Source organism: Hippoglossus hippoglossus, chromosome 18, assembly GCF_009819705.1.
Source record: "Hippoglossus hippoglossus isolate fHipHip1 chromosome 18, fHipHip1.pri, whole genome shotgun sequence".
In the NCBI taxonomy this organism is placed as follows: domain Eukaryota; kingdom Metazoa; phylum Chordata; class Actinopteri; order Pleuronectiformes; family Pleuronectidae; genus Hippoglossus; species Hippoglossus hippoglossus.
Window position 1 is genome coordinate 14391669 of NC_047168.1, and position 22500 is coordinate 14414168.

The window sequence follows — 22500 nt, forward strand, 5'->3', positions numbered from 1 at the left end:
TTTGAATTTTGAAAGAACTCTCGGTTCCGACGTGAATCGCGTCTTGTTTGCTGTGAAGCAGCCGTCGCCGCTCACAATAAAAAACCCACCGTACTGTACGGGATCACAATTTCATCCCTCGCAGCCACCGGCTTCCTAAGCTGCTTTCACACAATCGAGTCCCACCAGAGAGAGCCACTGTTCCCCCGATACAGAAGTGCACGTCAGTTAGCATTCGGCTGCGCTGACGGGAACTAAGGCGATCACGCATTGATTTGTAACGTACTGCAGGAGAGACGCACACTCTCACCACGGAGTCGTGTTTTCCTGATTCCTCAATTTGGAGCCTTAAATACATTCTCAGCTTCGTCTTCCTCTCTTCCTCTCGTGCATTGTCTCTCTCTAAAAGCTGCTGGGTGTGTGTTTGGTGCTGTGGAACTCGCTGGAAGCTAAATATCCCATTAGAGGAACTTAAGTTTGAAGTCGAGGCTCACGCAGCGGATCCTAATCCCCCCCCCCACCCACCCACCCGACAAACTGCCATTTTTCAGTGTTTCACGCAGGGGAAACAAACTTTAACACAAAAAACACCCACTGCAATGTGCTTGTTGTGAATTCATGTTCATGTGCTGTATGCAAAACATCAAAAATTTATGGTTTTCAGAACCAAATCACGTCAGAATCATTTACAACAAATGTCTCCTAGGAAGGAGGAAAGACAGAGGCAGGAGAGGGAGGAAGGAGGGATCAGGGCGAGGAGGTATGAGGGGAAACTGTCTCCTAACATTACCCACCTAATTAAATCAAACGCGTTGGTACCAGTACTGCATCGGTTCAACTGAAACAGCACCTGTCTCTCTTCTTGGATTGCCTTGTTGGAACTACCTCGATTTTTATATAATCAGAAAAGTATAATCCTTTCAACCTTTTGAAAGCACTTGCATCAGAACCATATTCTGTAACATGGTTGGGAGATGGAAGCACATGAAGCTTTTTTGAAGATGAGGGACTTTAAGTTAAATATGTGATGTAGCGTGGGTGGAGCATGTGTGTGTGTGTGTGTGTGTGTGTGTGTGTGTGTGTGTGTGTGTGTGTGTGTGTGTGTGTGTGTGTGTGTGTGTGAGTTTCACATTCAGTCACACGAGCCTCAGGAGCTTCTGACAATGTGGCACGAAAAGACTGTAAATACACAACGGAGAGGAAGAAGGAGACGGAGGGAGCGTTAACTACCTGCGACTCGCTGTGACTGAGGAGTTCTCCCTGTTCTCGCCGCACATCGACACGGCGAGGACTCGTCATCGAGCCTCCTAACGAGGTTCTGCACAGACGAGGGGCCTCTGAGGACTGAGGTTCACGCCCAAGACACACAAACTCTTCTGCAGAGCAACGCTGCATCGCTCGAGTGGATTTAGAAGCAGCAGGGAAGTGTCGCAGAGCTGGATTGTCAAACAGCGTTATTGGTCAAACAGACATAAAACCACCAGCCTGTGGACTGTGGAAGTGTCTGTGTTGTTCCACCACCTGCTGTGACAGATAAAACACATTAGAGGATTGTCTCAGGACTGAAGGCTTTAAAAACCAGGAGCACTGCCTCGAGGCTCTGGCTCCGGATGATGCCAAAGTCTAAAGATGGCGGCGCCTGTTTCCAAGACATTTTGGCTTCGTATTTGTACGCGTGGAGGCAGTGGAGAAACGTCAGCCATCTTTAGGGACGGTCTATGATATAAATAGTCCAAAATGACAAACAGCTGTGGGGGATATCTTCCTGGATTCATCTCAGAATAATATTTTATTTATTTCAAGAAAACAGTAAAAAAGAAACAATACTACACCTAATATATAAACCACTACAACCTAAATCTTGCTTTGAGGATATCAGGGTTCTTCATTGCACTGGTTTGATCCTGTATTAAAGTGATGAAGGATAAAGTCATAGTAATTATTGCTGTTTTTTAAATTGTGATTTGGTTGCGTTGGATCTGAGGATCTGACCCCGGCTCTCTGACGGCACAGATTGTTTCTACAAGTCAAGCCGGAGTCTTGAGGGGAATCTCGTTTTCCTGTGAGGTTAATTGTTGATTAACGGCCGAGCGGCGAGTCGAACCCAGTCTCCACGGATGTCACTCCCGTGTTTTCCTTCCCTTCCTCCCTTATGTAACCACGGTGACACGGAAAAGGAAAGAGGATGGAGGGATTGGACGGAGGAGAGACACAAGCCTCTGGGCATCACTGGGCAGATTTAGGGAAGAGAAGAAACTCCAGAGTTGAGGGAAGGGAAAAGACGGCTGTGTAGAGAAATGGATTCCAGGGACAGGATGTTTCACACATTTATAATCACAGCGGTTAACTAAACGGCTAAATGCTACATGAAGGTAGATGATCAGGATTTTTATTTGTTTAGTTTAATTAATTTAAAGGAAAATGTGGTTTTATTGTTTATTAATTTTAAGTTTGAAGCACGAAACCCGTCTCTGACTTGTTTGTATCATCGACTCTATATGGCCGACATGACAGTTCCCTAAAGGCCCAAACATCTGGATCGCCCCCTGGGGGCTGGCCGCAGCATAGGTCATAAACCCAGGCGTCCTCCATATTGCACGGATATAAAATGTCCTCATCCCACTGGTGTTAGTTCAGGTTTCTTATCAGTTTGGGTTTATTGCTGCTATAAAAAGGGGATTTGTTGCGTGTGTGTTTATCGGCTGGACCTTGATGCTGCGGCTCCGCTACACCGTCACTACTGGCTATAAACAACGTCAGCACCACAAGATGGCAGCGTTCGTATCCGTGATACTTTGGCTTCACTCTTGTAGAGAGGGAGGACTCGGAAACCTCGACATTCATCTTTATTTACAGTCATCGATTTGTGTCCACAGACGCTTTTCAAACTCCCTCTGTGTTCGTTACATCACATTAGCTGGGACACACCCCACTTCCAGTAATTGCTCACATAATTTTCTGCTGCTTCGCCAAAAGCAGTGAAGCCTCTGAAAGGGTATGCAGCCGGTGAATATATATCTAAATATTATGTCAGCGCAACAGACGCAGATTAAAATGATTGTAAAATAAACGTTGACTGCAGCTAAAATGAGGACAAGTCATTAATCTCTGTAAATATCAGAGGCCTCGAACTCGTCGGTGAAACAAGGAGCCAGACACACGAAGAAGACGAAGACACAGTTCAAGAGCTTTTGGTGAAAGGAACCAGCTCAGGTGTGGATGTGCTGTAGAGAAAAAGCAGAGCGTCACGTCCCGCCTCCTGCCGCTCCACCCAGTTCTCCTGCACCCGGTACCCTGCTCCTCCTCTAAGACCTCCTGGAGCTCCAGAGTATCTGCATGTGGCAGCGGCCCTGCACCACCAGCGCCCGCGTGTGCAAACAGGGTGAAGCATGAATCACTGCTGCTGCTGCTGTTGGTGACAAACTTTAACCTGCTGCTGCGAGGAGCGCGCACCCACTGACCTCCTCCTTCATTCACCAAGAGAGGAAGAGACGGAGGAGATCAGAGAGGATTCCAGCTGACACGCAGAAAACACCCGGGTGATACTTCTACTGCAGCCAGTCGCACAACAGAGAGACACACACACGTCCTCAGGAATACACACAACTGCTGCGACACAGTCAGGCCAGAAAAAGTTGACGGTCTATATTGCACTGTGGTGGTTTTACCAGTATGTACTGGGGTTATAGACTGGGTTTGGTCCAGTATTTACTGGTGCTTGAACCCTGGTACAACACACATGCACCCACCTACAAATGCATAAAAATAGACAAAACGTTTCACAACACACCCACAACACACTGACACACACACACACATATTCCAAAGACAGATGCATTAGCGAGGTGTTGTGTGCCGTTATTTCTCTGTGAGGCCTATTACTAATTCATTCCCCTCTGTGTGCGTCGGAGTGTGAGCGGGGACGACACAGATTTAGACAAGCTGTTATCACCGGACACACAAACACACACACACACACACACACACACACAAGATGAATGGGTAAACACAAGTTATCCATCCATCATATTATAACATTTTGCGCCCACATACTGGCACAGATCTCCTGTGCGCGTGATAAAAATACATCTGTGTATCTTTCACACACTCGTGAGGAAATGTAGTGAGTGTGTGTGTGTGTGTGTGTGTGTGTGTGTGTGTGTGTGTGTGTGTTTGTGTTTGTGTTTGGTGAATGACAGGTATTAGCTCGGTGCTCGGCAGAGACTCGTTTATGTCCGTCCTTAAATTAAACTCTGTCACAGCACATCGAAAAGCCTGGCTAAATCAAAGTGTGTGTCTTTGTGTGTGAGTGTGAGTGTGAGTGTGTGTGTGTGTCGGCCTTGTGTTTTCTCCCAGTCATTAAAGGCTGTGCAGTAAACCAGATTTACCGTCGGCACTGAGACCCAAACCGAGCATTTGTGATGCTTCTGGGTGTCGTTATCGAAATGAAGCAGGCGTCCTGAGCGCCGGCGTTATCCGCTCTGACCTTTGTTGTTACTCAGCAACGGTCGCAGGAGATAATACGACTGACCTCTGAGTCTCTCTGCTGTAAAGGTAATAAAGCAGCAGAGCTTATAGTCGAGTGACAACAGGAGAAAATGTCTGACGAAAACAAATCATACCGGTTCCACCACTGAGTCCCGTGAACGGTCTCGTGGCAGGATGAGCGACACCAAACCGGCCAGAACGACCTTTGCACGCTGCCAAACCCAACCTGAGTCACGCCGCGGAAAAAATTAAAGTCGTACCACTTTTCGTGACAGCGCCCACAGAGCGGCCCACTCTCCCTGTGGGCTAAATGAGCAATTAGCTGAGTGTGAATCAGAGGTGTTGTGGCAGGAAAAGGTACACAGGAAGCCGGGGGGGGGTTAGTCACTGCTCCGACGGACCAATGAGGACGCGGGTCAAGTCAGGACGCGACTGAATCACTATCAGTATGAATTCATCTGATTATAAATCTTTTTGTAATCAATCAGTGTTTGGGGGCAAAGGTTCCTGGTGTTTACCGTCTTCTACCGGCTGTGGACACTTTAGAGTCTGGACATTGTCCCCTGAGGGACTACTGCATCGGGACATCGCTCCTTTGACAATTCAGACAAGAGAGAGGGAAATAAAAATGTTTCTACTGGTCAACAAAAAAAAAAAAGTACATTTTCCCCCCGAGTGCTCGTTAACTTTAAACTGTGCATGAGGTGTAGGACACGTCTTTTTGAAATATGGAGACAACAGAGTGGACATGTTCCACAATGACCTTGTGTAGGAAGATGGGGAGGGTGTGTGTGTGTGTGTGTGTGTGTGTGTGTGTGTGTGTGTGAGTGTGTGTGTGCGTGTCTGTGTGAGTCCAAGCTGTGGCCGATGACGATATCTGAGATTTTTAAGGAAGCTCTGCCCAAACAACATGATGGTCGTGCATGTGATTCACAGAGGACGTGTGCATGTGTGTGTCTCTGGGCGTGTGTGTGTGTGTGCGTGCATGTGCAGCCCCTGACTGCTGCAGCCTGAGCTCTCGTCATAGCTCAGTGCTGCCCTCTGCAGGAGAAGCAGGTATAAAACACAGACAGGGAACTCAATTATCTATGAGATTTACGAGAGATGATGCTTCTGAAAACACGTTGTCATGTTAATTAATTATAATTAAGATAAATAATCTGATTAAGTGAAGTACTGTGTGTTTCTTTTTTCCTTTTCTTTTGTTTTATTATTGTATCTGCTGTCTTTGAATTTAGATTTTGTATTGTACAGTTTTGTGTCTTTGATTTCAAATGACATTGTGTTAGTTTCCCTCTCTGATGCTTTTGAACTCTCGTTTTTATTTGTTGTCCCTGTGAAGCACTTTGTAACGGCTGTTTTGAAAGGTGCTATATTAAGAAAGTTAATATAATTATATCATCATTTAAAAAATGTACTTAAATACGGTAAAAAAGGTCAAATTACTCTGGATCACAGACTCGAAGCTGCATCAAAAACCCGAAGTGGAAAACCTGGTCATTCAGGGTGAAGTGTTTTCAGGATGTGACTCTGTCTGCACAGGTCTGTGTCACAGTTGTGTTAGTTTGAGTCAATACAAGAAAACACAATGAGACGGTTTAAAAGATCTTTAACAATAAATCATTCACGTCAGACGTCTTCACGCTGAACCTCAGAGACACTTTATTAAAGGACGAGTGTGTCTCTGGAATCAAATACAAACGCAATCACACAAATAGAGCTCCTAAATCCACACACACACACACACACACACACACACACACACACACACACACACACACACACACACACACACACACACACACACACACACACACACAGACACACACACTAAGAGGGTGTCTATTCCCCTCAGCTCTACAGTGAGACCTGGCCGTCTGCAGTGATTAGACCCTGGAAGTAATTTATAGTGACATGAGCCACAATTCATCCTCTCTCTCCCTCCCTCCCTCCCTCCCTTCCTCCCTCCCTCCCTCCCTTCCTCCTTTCACTCGTCTATCCTCCTCCTCCCTCGTTCTTTAAATCACTCTCCCTCTTCCTTCCTCTCTCCGTCCGTGTGTGTCGCCTGATTTCACTCCTTATTTCCTGAATCACGGAGTTCCGTCTTTCCACTTTTCCTTTTACTCATCTCTCACTTATTCCTCAGACCTTCCCGTCCTCTCATCTCTTCCTGTATCGTTTCTCACATGTCACACACACACACACACAGACACACACACACACACACACACACACACACACACACACACACACACACACACACACACACACACACAATGGGGAACAATGAAGAATGTGGAGTCATGGTGTATTGAAGGTGCCTGTGTATATACAGTATATTGTATATATGGTGAGTGTGTGTGTGTGTGTGTGTCTGTGTGTGTCTGTGTGTGTCTGTGTGTGTGTGTCGGGGCCTAATTGAGGAGCTGCATGTGTTCAGCCATGTTTGCTAACAGGAGCAAAGATCCAATTTTATGCTAATTACTGACGCAGAGATTTGCGTCACTTTGATTATGATGGTTAGTCGAACAAGCAGATATTTAACATGACTCATCACACACACACACACAGACACACACAGACACACACACACACACACAGACACACACACACACACAGACACACACACACACACACAAAGGCTTTGTCACCAAAACCCACCACATGGAGACGATATCTATATTTTTGGAATTAATCAGTGACAATTCACACTGACTGCTCCTATTATGCCAAACGGTTACCATGGATACAGCCGAATCAGCCTGGCAGTGATACAGCAGTGATACACACACACACACACACACACAGACACACACACACACACACACACACACAACCAGGTGCACATACACTGCATGAATTACTAAGCATTTCAGTCACACACTCAGGTAAATGACGCGTGTGTGTGTATGTGTTTGAAAATGTGTATTTTCATCTATTCCCTGGTTATTTTGTTGGAAAAGTTAAATGTATGAAAAGTACAGTAGCTGTCTTTTTATATTAATAGTTTTTAATGTCACAAATTAGAGACAGAAGATCTCAGATGTGACATTTAGATCCACCACTGGTTTCTCAAATACTGAAGCCACACTTGTCCATGTTGTGGTTTCAGGTCCGAGCACTAAACTGATTTTCATGCAGAGAAAAACAAAATCTATCAACCTATGAATAAATAAATACAGATAAATATATTCCTTTCACCAGGTTTGAGCACAAGCTGCAGGCCTCTGAATCCCAGCAGAAACAAACAACTGTCGCAGGTTGACGACAGGAAGCATAGAGTCCTCACTCGGCAGCTGCTATTCCCTTGAGCAAGGCAGGAGGGGGGAAGTATTTAATGGATGCACTCTGACTCAGCTGCTCCCTGGAGGGAAAAAGTGCAACTATATAAATGCAAATCAGCCTCTTGTGTATTCCACACGTGGACAACATCTCTGCACGAACAGAGACTCCAAACACAGACAGATAGAAACCGGTTCGACGTGCTGATACGACAGGGAAGTGTAAAACCCAATGATCTCATCAGTCCTGCTGCCAGTACATGAGTCGTGTGTGTGAGAGAATGCTGCCGAGCTCCAGTCACATGCACGACCCTTCTTCAAAGAGGAAGACCGTGATTTCAGCCAGTTAAAGTTAACGTGCTCTTTTCCTCAGAAGGATTCCCGATCCGCCGGCTGCACACGAGCATCCGACTCTGTGTGACTTCAGCCTCTGCAGCCCAAATATGAGCTTTATCTTAATTTGTACTCGTCTCGGAAACTACAAAATCCCCTCAGATCTCCTTAAAACTCTCCTTTCTCCGATAAGCTCCCGTGGTGTAAGTCAGAATGAGGTCAGCGGCGGATACTTCCCGCCTCGCAGGCCAGTAAACTGCGTGAGTGTTTTACAACAACAAATTAGTAACACGTTAATGCAGCGGCTCGGCCGTGATTAGCATGAACAAACGAGATGATCACCATTAAGCCCGGAGGCCTCTCAACTAAACATTTTACACTTTAAGACAACACATCTGGGCCCCGTCTCTCTGACTCCACCGACTCACTAGGAAAGATTCATTTAGGCTTCAGGATGTTTTTTTGGCTTCGAATGGACGAGACTGATTTACGGCACAGAAACTGAGGAAAGGTAAACTTTGGTTTATGGTGATTTAAACTTGATACTGATACAACATTTGAACATGTACTGTTTCATGTATGAACGAGAAGTACCACACTGCAGCTGTTTGCATCTGGAACATTTGCATCTGCTGAAGAGGAACATACGATAGGTCAAAAGTTCATAATTATGCAGGTAATAATGCAACTTCTAGAATAAACTTTGCATCAAACACGCGACACAACTTTTTACTAAAGTGACTTTTTCTGCTTCTTTTACAAAAGCACTCGCACCATTTTACTCTCAAAGGTCGTTTGTCCTCGTTTCTATTAGAGTAGTTTTGCTGAGGAGCCTTTTGCTTTTACCCTTTATCCTAATATGAAGAATAATTGTGTACTTTGAAAAAAGAAAAGCTGGTGTGAGCAGGAAACAGAAATAACCTGATATTTCCATTAGACCTGAAGTCACACCTCAGCTGCTCTGTTACTTCAACACTTACTCGGGCTCAGATTGTTGTGATGGACGACGTGGTACGTTTCACACTGAGGCTGTGAATTCAGACACCAAGCACCCTGCACACACACACACACACACAGACACACACACACACACACCTCTACACACACACACACACACACCTCTACACACACAGTCACTGATTATTTATCACAGTGATTGATAACACGCAGACACACTGCAGATATCAGTGGGCTGAGACCACAAGACTGACTCAGCAGCTTCAGCAGCAGAGGTCAGGAAGTGTGTGTGTGTGTGTGTGTGTGTGTGTGTGTGTGTGTGTGTGTGTGTGTGTGTGTGTGTGTGTGTGTGTGTGTGTGTGTGTGTACATTAGCAACAGAGGGAGAGTTTGTATTTCTGTGGATGTGTCGTATGTGTCTCAGGGGAAATACAGCAGCAAACAGACAGGAAGTGATGTCACAGGCCCTACAAGGTCGACAGTGCGCTCACACAGACACACCCCATCACGTCTTTTCCCCGCCAAGGTCGCTCTCCGTGACCTTTTGACCCCATCAGCGGAGGTCAGTGCACACTCATCCTGCTGTAGTCCATCAGTCTTCCTTTGTCACTTTTCCTCACACACACTAACACTGCAGCAGATACACACTCCCTGCTGATGTACACAGATGGTCCAAGGTGTACTGAACACACACACACACACACACACACACACACACACACACACACACACACACACACACACACACACACACTCGGAGCAGAACATCTGTCAACACGGATCCAGGTGTAAACTGAAGCCTGCTGCTCAAGATGAAACTTTAAAGAGACAGAAAATGACGACTCCAGGATCCACAGGTTTGCCACGGAGACAGTTTGTCCTAAACGCAACACGACACATCAAGGAAACACGAGACGCGGCCGGCGGTCGCCGCAGTCTGCCGAGATTCTTTAACGCCACGCGACCACGATACACAGTGTCGCTTTAACATTTCATGCTGAACAACACTCGTGGTGCTTTTAATGTTTCATGATGGAAACTGCAGCAGCCAGGACGAGTCGGTCGCTCCGACAGAGACATGATGGGCTGTTTAATGTTTCCTCCCACATTCCTCATGTCACTGTTTCCAGCCACAGCTCCGATGAACCCACTGTACACGACATGTGCGGCGCCAAAAAGCAGAACGTCATCAAATAGCGAGTAGCTGGCGAAAAGAGAGAAACCGGAGCAGGTGGAGACCAAAATGGAGCAAAAAGAGTGAAAATTGGACATGCACTTCAAGACTATTCAGGAAACATGATATTCATTTACTTTATATTATTCATATCTGTGTCTAAACAAACAATTTCATAAAAGAAATCCTCCCAGCACCACACACTGATGTCACTGATGTCTCTGCCATATTTCCTGCAGATATCAGTTGCATGAGTTGTTACAATAACAATAATTCCGCAGCCTGTGGAGCTCCAGATCCAGACCTGCACTTCCTGTCTGGCTGACTTTGACATTCGGCATCTGTCAGCCTGGACTCAACCCCCCCCCCCCCGAGAGGAACCTTATCACCAGCTGCCAGACCCTCCCATTTGTTTTGGCACCACTTCCTGTAGTTCCAGTCTGCTTTGATAGCGCTAACCTTGTCTGACAGCAAACTACAAGCCCCACTGGCACCAGACGAGCGATAGCGGCTCCCCCCCCCCCCCGCTGCGACTCGCGTCCCACAGCGTCGTCGCTCGTGAAGAATGCTCTCCCTCTTCATGCTGCCTCTCGTTTACGGGCTGATTCCCACACTGTGTCAGAGCGTGTGCACGTCTGGTGGGTTGACGCAGCGCAGACCAACCCCTGCGTCACCGCTGGCTCACGTGCACACACACACACACACACACACACACACACACACACTGTACACTGTCCCTGCAGGGCTGTGCTCTCCCGGTCACTTCCAGGAGCCTTTGTCTCGGAGGAGAATTTGACAGGAAACAGCACTTTATTTATTTCCTGTTATTTCTTCCTTTTCACCAGACGAACAAGTGGAATCAACGTAGACGACACAGACGAAAGCCAGTGACCTGCGGCGACCTGGAACCCGACCAGCTGTTTCCACAAGTCCAACACTCGGGCTAAGTCAGGCTAACTACAGCTACCTCTAGCTTGCTATATAATATAATAATAACTTTATATAACACAATTCTGACAATAGACATTTTAGGTCGTTGTTATCACACTGATGTTTGTTCAAGTTTTCATGTTTCAAGTTTGGTTTTTAGTTACTTGACGACATAAACACAGGGTGAGACGTCATGATTGACAGCTGAGCCTGACTCAGTGGAACATGTGTCTGGACCAGATGCTGAATAACGTAATCAACGCACGATGGCAGCGTTCGCATCCAGGATGTTGTGGCTTCATATCCGGAGAGTGAGAGTAAGAGTCGACACGTCGGCCATCTTTGTTTACAGTCTATGATTCTGACTCTCATTGAAACATCGCTGCTACAGCAACGACACAAATAAAAACAGGAGGAAGACACAGTTGGACTGAGGACGAGAAGATGTGGCTGGCGAAGGCGAGAGGACAAATAAAGAGCACACACACACACACACACAGACACACACACACACACACACAGATATGGAGCACAAATGCTCAAGGGAAAGTCACTCACAGGTCAAAGCCATAATTTACACGCTCATTTGATTTAGACCCACCAACCCACACACTCACATGAACACGCACACACACACACACACACACAGACACACACACACAGACACACACACTGCAACACAAACTGTATTACACCTGCCCTCTATCATCGTTTTCCCTGACAACAAACCACCTCCTGTTTCCATCTTTCTTTAACTCTGTTAAAAAACAGAAACTCAATCAGGACTGAGAATCTTAATGTTTCCTTTCCGGCTTCAGAGACGACATGAGTTGTTCTGATCACACTGATGTGTCTGATAAGTTTGGTTTAAATTTGTTATTTGAAAATGAAACAAAACGTCAAGATTGACAGCTGAGACTCGTGACCACAACACTCCCTCTTCTTCTTCTTCTTCTTCTTCTTCTTCTTCTTCACCTCCTTTTCTTGCGCCACTCCTCACCCCGTCTGTCTCGCTCCCCAGACTCACACATGATGTCACTCCAGCCATCAGCGGTCTGATCCAACACTCGAGTTGAGCATCTCATCTGAATAAAGATTCAACCACTTCTCTTCTTCTTCTTGCTTTCATTTCTCTCTTTCATATTTAATTTGGCACCGGAGGGAGAGAGAGAGAGAGAGAGAGAGAGAGAGAGAGAGAGAGAGAGAGAGAGAGAGGGAGGGAGATGGTGATGAGTGAAGTCCCTACTGTGTGTGTGTGTGTGTGTGTGTGTGTGTGTGTGTGTGTGTGTGTGTGTGTGTGTGTGTGTGTGTGTGTGTGTGTGTTTCCATACTAGAGTGTAAAATGTTGAAAACCTCAGCTGTGTGTGTTTTCATTTGTGTGTGTGTGTGTGTGTGTGTATTGGATTTTATAATAATTGCTTTATTGGAAACCATATTGTAGCCAAGCACAAAACCACAATGGGACCGAGCCAGAGTCAAAATGCACTTTCAGCAACACAGTCAAATGTGTGTGTCTGTGTTAGTGTGTGTGTGTGTGTGTGTGTGTGTGTGTGTGTGTGTGTGTGTGTGTGTGTGTGTGTGTGTGTGTGTGTGTGTGTGACCTCGTTTGACCTTGTGGCCCCGTCACGTCCTTGTGTGAAGACTTTTAGAGACGAGCGAAGCGCAAAGATCCCTTCAGAGGCGGCGACACACACAAACACACACTCGCACACACGACCACAGACTGAGTTGTGTGTCTGTCTCGTGTGAGTTCGCGCGTCACGCAAACAAAACCATGACCACGGATTTTATCGTGCTGAGATTTGCTCTGTTTTTCCTTCACATATCTTTGTGTTGCAGTCATGATAAACTCACACGACTGTATTTTGATCCCACAGTTTCCACAAATATGAAATATATCATATTTAAATTGGGGAAACATGTAGAAAATAACATACATGTGGACATCTGGAATATTTCCGTTGGTTCAGTCATAAAAAAAACCATCATGAGAAGTTGGAAAATAACACTGTGGATTTTTCCATAATAAAAAAAGGAAACACTGAACATCAACCCATTTTAAAGTTGTCACATAAAGTTCTATAACTTTATATTCAAATCAGATAAGAGTTAATATAATACTTTGGATTATTCCATAATACAATATAAACAAAAGAAACCTTATTGATCTTTAACACTATTTAAAGTTGTCTCTTGAAGTTTTCTACATTAAACAGAAGTTTTCTTCCAAAAATAAGATTAAAAAGGTTCTTTTCTCTGTTGTTTTCTTTATATTGAATGTTTTTTCATGGATTTCTGTTTCTAACAACCTGGGAAATGCTCCTGTTTTGCAAAACTGTCACAAGTTTCGTCCCAAACCTCAAGACACACACATTCAGATCCTAGAAGCTGCATCGTTATATGTTAAAAAACACAAAAGCCATGACCGATAAAACCCGTGTCGCTGCAGCTGCATGTAAAGCGTCATACATGATGTAAATATGAACACATGCTACGTGGTCACGTTACCCTGACTCACGTCAAGTGGAACATTCCTGAGTTTTTTCTTATCGTGAGAAGAAGCTGTCCTCTTGGTTCCTGTACCACTCGGCTCCCTGCTCCGACTCCTCTAAACCCCCAGTCCCTCCACAGGAATCCCCCGCTTGCACTCCAGGAAACCACGAATACAAATAAAAGCATATTCTCTCAGAGTGTCTTACCTGTCCTGGCCCAGAAAAACTCCATGTCCTCACAAGTAAACCAAACTCTCGCCCGGCACAGAAACTATCACACACATGTAAACTGGGAGGGAGAAGAGGAGAGGGGAAAGAGGGGGAGGAGGAGGAGAGGCCAGCCGCCGACGGAGGTAAACCCAGTGACTCATTCAGGCTGTGGCCACGAGCAGGAATGAGAGAGGGGGGAAAAAAGATATGGAGGGAAAGAATGGAAGGCAAGAAACGCTTTTCTCTCCTGGTGTGAGAGGAGAGAAAGGGAGGAAGCTGGTGTGACTTCCCAGTTCTTTCCTCTTCCTCTCCCTCCTAACACCTCCCCACCTCCTTCCCCTCTCTCCTCCACCTCTCGTTAAAGGAACGTACAGATCTGAGCGTTTGGAAGTGATGAGACGGACGGAAAAGAAAGAAAAGTTCACATGCTTCGTGCACAGATTACAGTTTATCCTCAGGGCCGATCGATATGATTGATACTTCAAGTCCTCCCTCACTGTTTGCATGTATATAATATTTGTATGTGTTGACTTTTTATCCTCTGTTAAAGCGTCTTGTGTTCTGTGCAATGACAATAAAGGAATTTTAATTTTAATTCAATTAACTGTTCCCAAATAAATAAAAACGTATATTCACACCAAACTTCTCACAACCACAATGTTTCGCTGCCGATATTGTGGAAAGTAATAATATGAAAAACCTGTGTGGAGTTTTGGGCTTTTTATTAAGTTAGTTTATTAAGTTATGGTTGTGTTTTTATATTTTCTGTACTTATTGTTCTCCTCAGTAACACAGCATTGAAATACTAAATACAACCGATATCTGGATTCAGATATTCCCTCCCTCCCTCCCAGCATTGTCGCTGCAGCTCGACTCTTTTCCTTCCTCGGCTCAACAGTGACTTCCTGAAAACACTGGAGGTGACGCGAGGGACCCACAACACACACACACACACACACACACACACACACACACACACACACACACACACACACACACACACACACACACACACACACACACACACACACACACACACACACACACACACACACATTGTGTTTGTGTACATGCACATACGTGTATATGAACGAGCGAGAGTAACACAGTCATCAAAGTTAAAATGTTATGAACATGTAGAATCTGGATTTAAGGGAATGAGCCCTAGTATTGAATATTAGTATTTCTGTTTCTATTCTTACTTTATTTCTTACTCCATTTTTTCATACTTTTTCTGAGCTGCATTGAATTTGAAAATCTCAAACCTTCTCAGGTTTGATTTGTTTTCAATTTTAAATGTTAAATGTTAAATATAAGAAACACAAATATGATCAATTCTTCAAACTGTTTTGTAGATTTTTTAAGTTTGAACGTTTCAGGACTATCGCACCTGTAACCATGGTTACCACAACACATGTAGCTATGACATCACAGGGTAACGACCTCACCCACATGGTCTGTATTCAAACCGAGCTTTCTCCAGTCAAAGCTCTTCACAGTACGATCTTTTTAACTGGACTCTTACAGACAAGTCTTAGTTAATAGGTGCAACACCTGAGCAGATCCTCGCCATCAGCTCTGTGCACAGATCAGGTGATTCACTGAGGTTTAGGCCTCCGACAGGTCCGAGCCTCTCTGCTCTGATCCTCTCTGCAAACATGCAAACACAATAGAAATAGAGCGAGAGCCAGTGCAGAGCAGTCGGAGTGAGAAAAAAAAAAAAGCCCTCACACAGGAGGAATTAAGGCAACAACGCCAATGACAAGTGTTATTAATATCTAATATCTGGAAGCTGCAGCAGCTTAAGTGTCGGGGAAGTTGGCGGGGCGCTGCGAGGTGGCTGAGTTTGCAGATCTCCAGCCACAGAGAGCGCGGATGATTAATGCTCCCTCCACCTTTAAATACAAGAGCTGAGGTTCCTCTCAGCAAGGCACTAAAGTCCTGACAGCGCCACAGAAGCTGCACAGTCACCATTAACAGTCAGTGGCTCCGCTAACTGGATTCAAAGCACAGCGGTGCAGAAGAGGAGGAGGAGGAGCGGCTGAGGGATAAACTGAGGTGAAGCAACATGTTTAAGACCCATGAGACAACACAGACACACGGAGGGTGAAGACAACAAACAGGCCAGTGTCCCCGTGCAACCAAAACAATAACAACACTACATTTACTTCAACGCTGAGTCCGAAACCTCTGTCCCTCACATCTCGAGAAGCGTTCACCTGCTCAGCTTCACCCTGGACATGTGAGCTGCTCAAGGCCCGAGGCAGATACATACCATTCACTGCACCAGGCTCCTAAACGTGCTTCTCACAGCTCGGACGGACTGAGCCCCGAGCACATTGTGTATTTAACCACCCGTGCTAAATGCAACTCGCGGCCTCAGCTTCATTTGAACGCAGCATCTGCTCTTGATTATCTCCATCCTCCTCTAGCGACGCACCGTTAATTCCGATGCGCAGGAACATGAGGGACACAAGCCGAAGGAGACACATGAGCTGCAGTCGAGTTTAGTGAAGTCTGGGATCAAGTTCAAGACCGAGATCAAGTCTGGAAGATACCTGTTGACGAATCAGCAACAAGTGACACGCCCACTGTGACATCAGCTGGCCACGCACACACACACACACATACACACACACACACACACACACACACACACACACACGTTGGTCACTGGCAGATTGCCAATCGGCATTCAATTGACCTGCTTTATCACCTGTGTGGTTGCCATGGCAACAGCAGCCTCAGCCTCCAGCAGACAGACTGTCGGGCTGTTTCCTGTCTCCTCACATTCTTCTCCTCCTTCTTCTTCCTCCTTTTCCTCTCCTCCCTTTCAGCATCTCTCTCTCTCTCTCTCTCTCTCTCTCTCTACACCTGCTTCTCCTCTCGCTCCGTTCTTTCCCGCTCTACATCTCACGCCTCCCTCCTTCTCCTCGTCCTCTATCTTGCCTCAGATCTCTCAATTGCTTCCTCTAGACCCTCATCCTACTCCTCCTTGCCTCCATCCAATTATCTCTACACACACACCCCTCTTTTCTCTCCCTCCCTCGCTCCCTATCTCCTTCCCTCTCTCCCTCTCTCTCTCTCCTCCTGCTGCAGGCTGTGCTGAAAATGACATCATCGATCAGAAAATGTATGAATGAACGCGTTCAGTGTGTGAGTGTGTGTGAGTGTGTGCGGTCGATTGTGCCTTTTGTGCATGAGCGGCTGAATGAAAACCCAACATGTAACGACAGAGGAGAAGAAAAGTTGAGTATGAAAACTGGAACAATGGAAGAGTTATCGACTGATCACCAGGACAACGGTTGCATAGCAGCAGAAGAGAGCGGCATCATATGGAAAACCCAACAACCCGTGTGTGCGTGTGTGTGCGTGTGTGTGTGTGTGTGTGTGTGTGTGTGTGAGAGTTAAATTTGCAAAAAGCACAAAACTCGTGGTGACTTTAATTCCTCCCATGAAATTTCAGATAGAGAGAGAAAGATGCTGTGAAACTGTTCAAAACTAGAATAAATAAATGTTGTGCATGTGTGAAAGTCAAACTCTGGGTTAACAAACAAAATCCTACAGCTTCAGGTCAACTGACACATTTTCTAAAGCGCCTCTAAGACGTCTTGTCCTCATTGGCTGAAAAGTTACACAGCAACCACCTCAACTCAAGGTCCACTTCCTGGCTTTTCTCTGCACCTTTCACACATCCCCATCACGCGCCTGCAGCAGATCAAAAGAAACCAATCTTGATATTTGAAGAATTTGTGAATATGAACATCAGTCATGAACTTTCTAACCAATCAGACGTCCTCCCTATGAGGCTCTGCTGCATCACGTCACATGACGTCCGTCTTCCTGCAGGTAAATGTCTCCTACGCTGTTTTGAGTCTTTTCTGGAGAGGACGTGAGAAACTCACTTCCTCATTTTGCCCCTGAAGCAGCGGTTCTGCCTCTCGCCTCCGGCCGTGCAGTCCTCGTATCAAACTGCAGATGTGTGGTGTGTGATGCAGCAGCTGCTGACAGGAGTGTGCGTCCGTCACTGTTGTGTGAACGAGATAAATGTGTTTCGGACGTCGATTAAAGTCAAGGTCAAACGTGTCGGGAAGCGTCTTGTGCTCAATATTTCACTGTGGCAGGTGTGTGCAGGCTGACGTTCTGCTTTAAAGCGTATATACATGCTGCACTGCACTGCACACACACACACACACACACACACACACACACACACACACACACACACACACACACACACACACACACACTTCTCCTGGGGATATGCACAGAGTGTGTGTAGACAGAGAAAACGAGTGAGCATATGGTTGTATTTACTCTTGGTTGGCACTGTGTGCACTGTGCAGCTCTGCAGCATGACACAAACAATGTGCGTGTGTGTTTTTCATGCATCATCCTCCTCTTCCTCCCCTCTTCCCCTCCCTCCCTCCCTCCCTTCCTCCCCCCCACTCACTCCTGCCGCTCCTTCCTTCATCTTCCTCCACTTCACCAAAAATCACTCATCCGCCTATTTTCTGCATTTCCTCTGATTTCCTCTGATTTCCTCTCTTCCTTTCCCTTTCCATCCCCTTCGTACCTCCTCTTCCTCCCTCTTTCTGCCTCACCCTCACCCCCCTCATTCCCTCCCTCTCTCTTACTGCCAATCTTCTTCTCCTTCATCGTCCGACGAGGAAGCGAGTAAGAGGGGCAGATTTACAAGGACTGTCATCTCCGCTTCCCTCCCTCGTTTCCCTTCCCCTCTCGCTCTCTTTCTCTTCCACACATTCTCTACCTCGCTCGCCCTCCGAGATAATTAAAGAACCCGGTGGTAATCCCATCCAGCCGTGCAGGACGAGGCAGCTCAGCCAAGCAACTGTGCACAAACACTCCGACACACACACACACAAGCTCAGGCATGCACGAGACTGCAGCGTGTTGCAAAATGCGTTAAACATAAAAACCTTCTATTTACACACACACACACACACACACACACACACACACACACACACACACACACACACACACACACACACACACACACACACACACACACACACAGCTGAGCAGTGGCAGCAGCAGTGAACCACAAGCAGGAAAAGTGCTCGGGACACACACACACAGAAACACACACACACACACACACACACACACACACACACACACACACACACACACACACACACACACACACACACACACACACTCTCAGTCTCTCAGTCACTGGCCAAGAGGCAAAAGACCAATTGACCTAGATCATTCAAACCTGGCAACTCAGACGAAGAGGAAGACGAGTGGAGGAGAAGATGGACGGACGGATGGAAATGAGACACCAGAATATGAGACATATATATGAGAAAGAGGCAAGAAATGTGAGATTAACGGACACAAAATGAAAAACAAAGACTCAATGAGTAGATACAGAAGCAATAGGAGGGTTAACAACGTGTGTTTGAAATATTAAATAAGGGATGTTTGGGATGGAGACACATTGGGGACAAATGGACAGAAGACTGGATGGATGGATGACACAGTTGGATGGAGAACTGATGGAGGGATGCATGGAAGTGAGACACCTCAATATGAAAGCTTCAGGGTGGAGGGGAGGTGGAAATGGAAGATGACTGGATGAAAGAATGGATTAAACAGATCGATAGACAGAACAATGGGTCCAAAGAAAGATGGAAACATTGTTCGCGAAACAATAATCGATAGAAAGATGAAGAAAAGGAGGCTGGACAAGTTAGGGGTGATGGATGGATGAACATGAGACACCTCACTATAAAATACTGTGGAGGGAGAAATCTGGAGATCAACGAGGAGAAGAATGGATCGGACGGAGAAGAAGACGATAGATCGCTGGGTGAATGAATGAAAGATCAACGAGGAAAAGATGGATGGACGGAAGGATGAATCAGCGAGTTCAACAATAGCTGGAACGCTTTACTCTATGAGTGCATGTGGGACGGATGGAGGGATATACGGATGAATAGATGGGTTGACGGAGGAGTGAAAATGCAGACAGGGGCGAACGGATGGAAAAACCAGCACTGGACAGAATCTGACCAGCGAAGGTGTGAGTGTGCGTAAACGAAAAAGATGGATTGAAAATGAACGGAGCACGGATGGAAGGACGGAGGGATGAAGAAACCGATGAAGACACAAATCCAAATGCACAGAGATAGAGAGATAAAGTACCTGTTGCCGATTTGGGTCTGTGTCGTCCTTTGGGCCGTCGTTGGGAATTGCCCATACTATTCTTCCTGTCCCAAAACATCACCGCCTCATTCCACCAACACACACACACTGACTGAGTGACTGAGGCGGACGAGGTGTGTGTGTGCGTCTCGTGTGTGAGCGTGCAAGACGAGCGGAGTGTGTGTGTGTGTGTGTGTCTGAGGAGAGAGAGCGTCACAGCATCACCGACTGCAACCCGGAGTGTGTGACTGCATGTCTGTGTGTGTGTGTGTGTGTGTGAAGCTCGGCATGTGATTGCAGCTGAGGTCGAGCGAGAGAGTGAGTGACAGAAGATGGGAAAGAGAGAGAGAGTGTGTGTGTGTGTGTGTCCTACACTACGCATGTGTGAGAGCTCGTCTGAGTGCACCGCGCTACGTGAGCTGTGGACAAAGCAGGCTGTGTGCCGGTGTCAGTGTGTGTGTGTGTGTCAGTGTGTGTGTGTGTGTGTGTAAGCATGCATGTGTGTGTGTGATAGCGAGAGAGAGAGGTGAAAAGAGTGTGTGTGCACCTCTACACGTTTCAATGAAAGGTTCGGTTGTTGCCAGTGATCATGTGTGTATATTTGTGATTTGTGTGTGTGTGTGGTTGAGAGAGAGAGAGAGAGAGAGAGAGAGAGAGAGAGAGAGAGAGAGAGAGAGAGACATAGAGAGAGAGAGAGAGAGAGAGAGAGAGAGAGAGAGAGAGAGAGAGAGAGAGAGAGAGAGAGCACCCGTTGTGTTGATCGGCTCCCAGCCAGTCACATCCAGCCGCTGCCGTTCAATTCATAAAGAGTCAGGAGGCAGAAAGCAGCCAATCAGAGGCCGGGGAGAGAAAACACAGGGAAATATACTATATGGCCAAAAGTATGTGGACGCCCCAATGACATGATTAAGTCCAATTAAAGAAATGATTGAATGAATATAAGACACCACAAAGATCCAGAACGCTGCATTTATACATATGAAAGACTGCAGACGAGCGAGAGCGATGGAGGGAGAGAGAGAAGGCAGGAGCGTGAACTGACAGGCAGAGAGCTGAATAAATGAAGAAGGTGAGATTGGGTGGGTTCAGACGGAGGGAGAGAAATTGAAAGTGAAGTGAGCGGCACAGCGACTGAGATTGAGAGGGTGAGAGAGAGAGAGAGAGAGAGAGAGAGAGAGAGAGAGAGAGAGAAATGGGGAGAATACACAATGAGAAGAAGAGAGGACTCATCTAACTGCTCCTTTTATTCCTCCTTTCCTACGTCCTTTGCCCCCTTTCCTTCTCCTCCCTTTCCTCCTTCCATTTATCAAGTCAATGCATCTATCTGGCAAACGACAGGCGACACACACACACGCACACACACACACACACACACACACACACACACACACACACACAGCTGAAGTCTGTTTCCAATGCCTGGAATCAGCTGCAGAGGTGAGTCAAGGTCACAGAGGGTCGATTTCAGAGTCATTTTCTACTCGAGACAGATCAGTGGAAAACGTCTCTAACTGGAAAATGTCACAATGTTCGTTCTCACTGGAAACAAATGTTAATGGATGAAAACATTTCGACACTGAGCTTTTAAAAACTTGTACGAACAGATGAATAACTCAAACACTCCAGCTCCAACTTCATCCTGTTGATTCCAAACTGAATCCACTTTATCTCAGACACACACATTGGTGGTAGTTGCAAAAGGTTTCATGGAAATCTGTTGTGTAGTTTTCGCGTTGTCCTGCTGCCAAACACACAAGTGGTGTCGTTTGAACTAAGATAACAAGCGCACACACACACACACACACACACACACACACACACACACACACACACACACACACACACACACACACACACACACACACAAACACACTTTCTCTCTTGAGAGTTTGATGGTTTTTGGTTTATTTCCTGTGTCTCTTCGACTTCGCACCTCTGGAACTGGGACGATCATGCAACATAAAGACATAAATACAACACGTACAATATATAGAACACAGCTGTTCTCTCTTCTGATCCATGTGAAGCTGCAGCTATCGTAAATTCAATCTGCTCCTTCCTCGCTCCTCCTTCTCCTGCTCTTCACCTCCTCCTCCTCCTCTTCCTCACTGCTGCACCTCACAGCTTTACAGTTTTTTAAATATCAGATTTCTCACGAGACGTCACGTCCGCAGAATCCTCGTTAGGCGTCTGGTTCTCAAGACAGCAGTTGTTGTCAAGGATCAATAATTAAGGTAGTGGCCTGTTTCCAGTAGTGATAATCACGTAGAATTGATTATTTATTTAGATCGTTATCTCTCTACAAGTATGTTCCTCTGTGTTTAAAGATAAATAACTCTCTGACGCAAGAATTTAAACATGTGTCAACTCACGCATCGTCGAGCCTTTTCCTCCAACACACTCGTACAGCAGCTTGTTTTGCGATCGCCACTTCCTACGCTCGCCTCCCCTCTTTCATTGGCTCTACTCGGACAGTACTG

The 22500-nt window shown here is 46.1% G+C and overlaps 1 protein-coding gene across 4 annotated transcripts in view; it reads right to left on the minus strand.

Annotated features, from left to right (window-relative positions):
* nhsl2 (NHS-like 2) overlaps positions 1–22500 on the minus strand; it is a 72750-nt gene that overhangs the window by 26004 nt on the left and 24246 nt on the right. The window contains exon 1 of one of the 4 annotated variants that reach the window (XM_034569083.1): positions 20021–20344. The exons of 2 other annotated variants lie outside the window; for them this stretch is intronic. In XM_034569083.1, the coding sequence (XP_034424974.1) occupies positions 20021–20099 (79 nt within the window). In that variant the 5' untranslated portion in view covers positions 20100–20344. Of the gene's footprint in view, positions 1–20020; positions 20345–22500 lie in introns of those variants that run through there. One more of the 4 variants, XM_034569084.1, reaches the window with a different exon arrangement.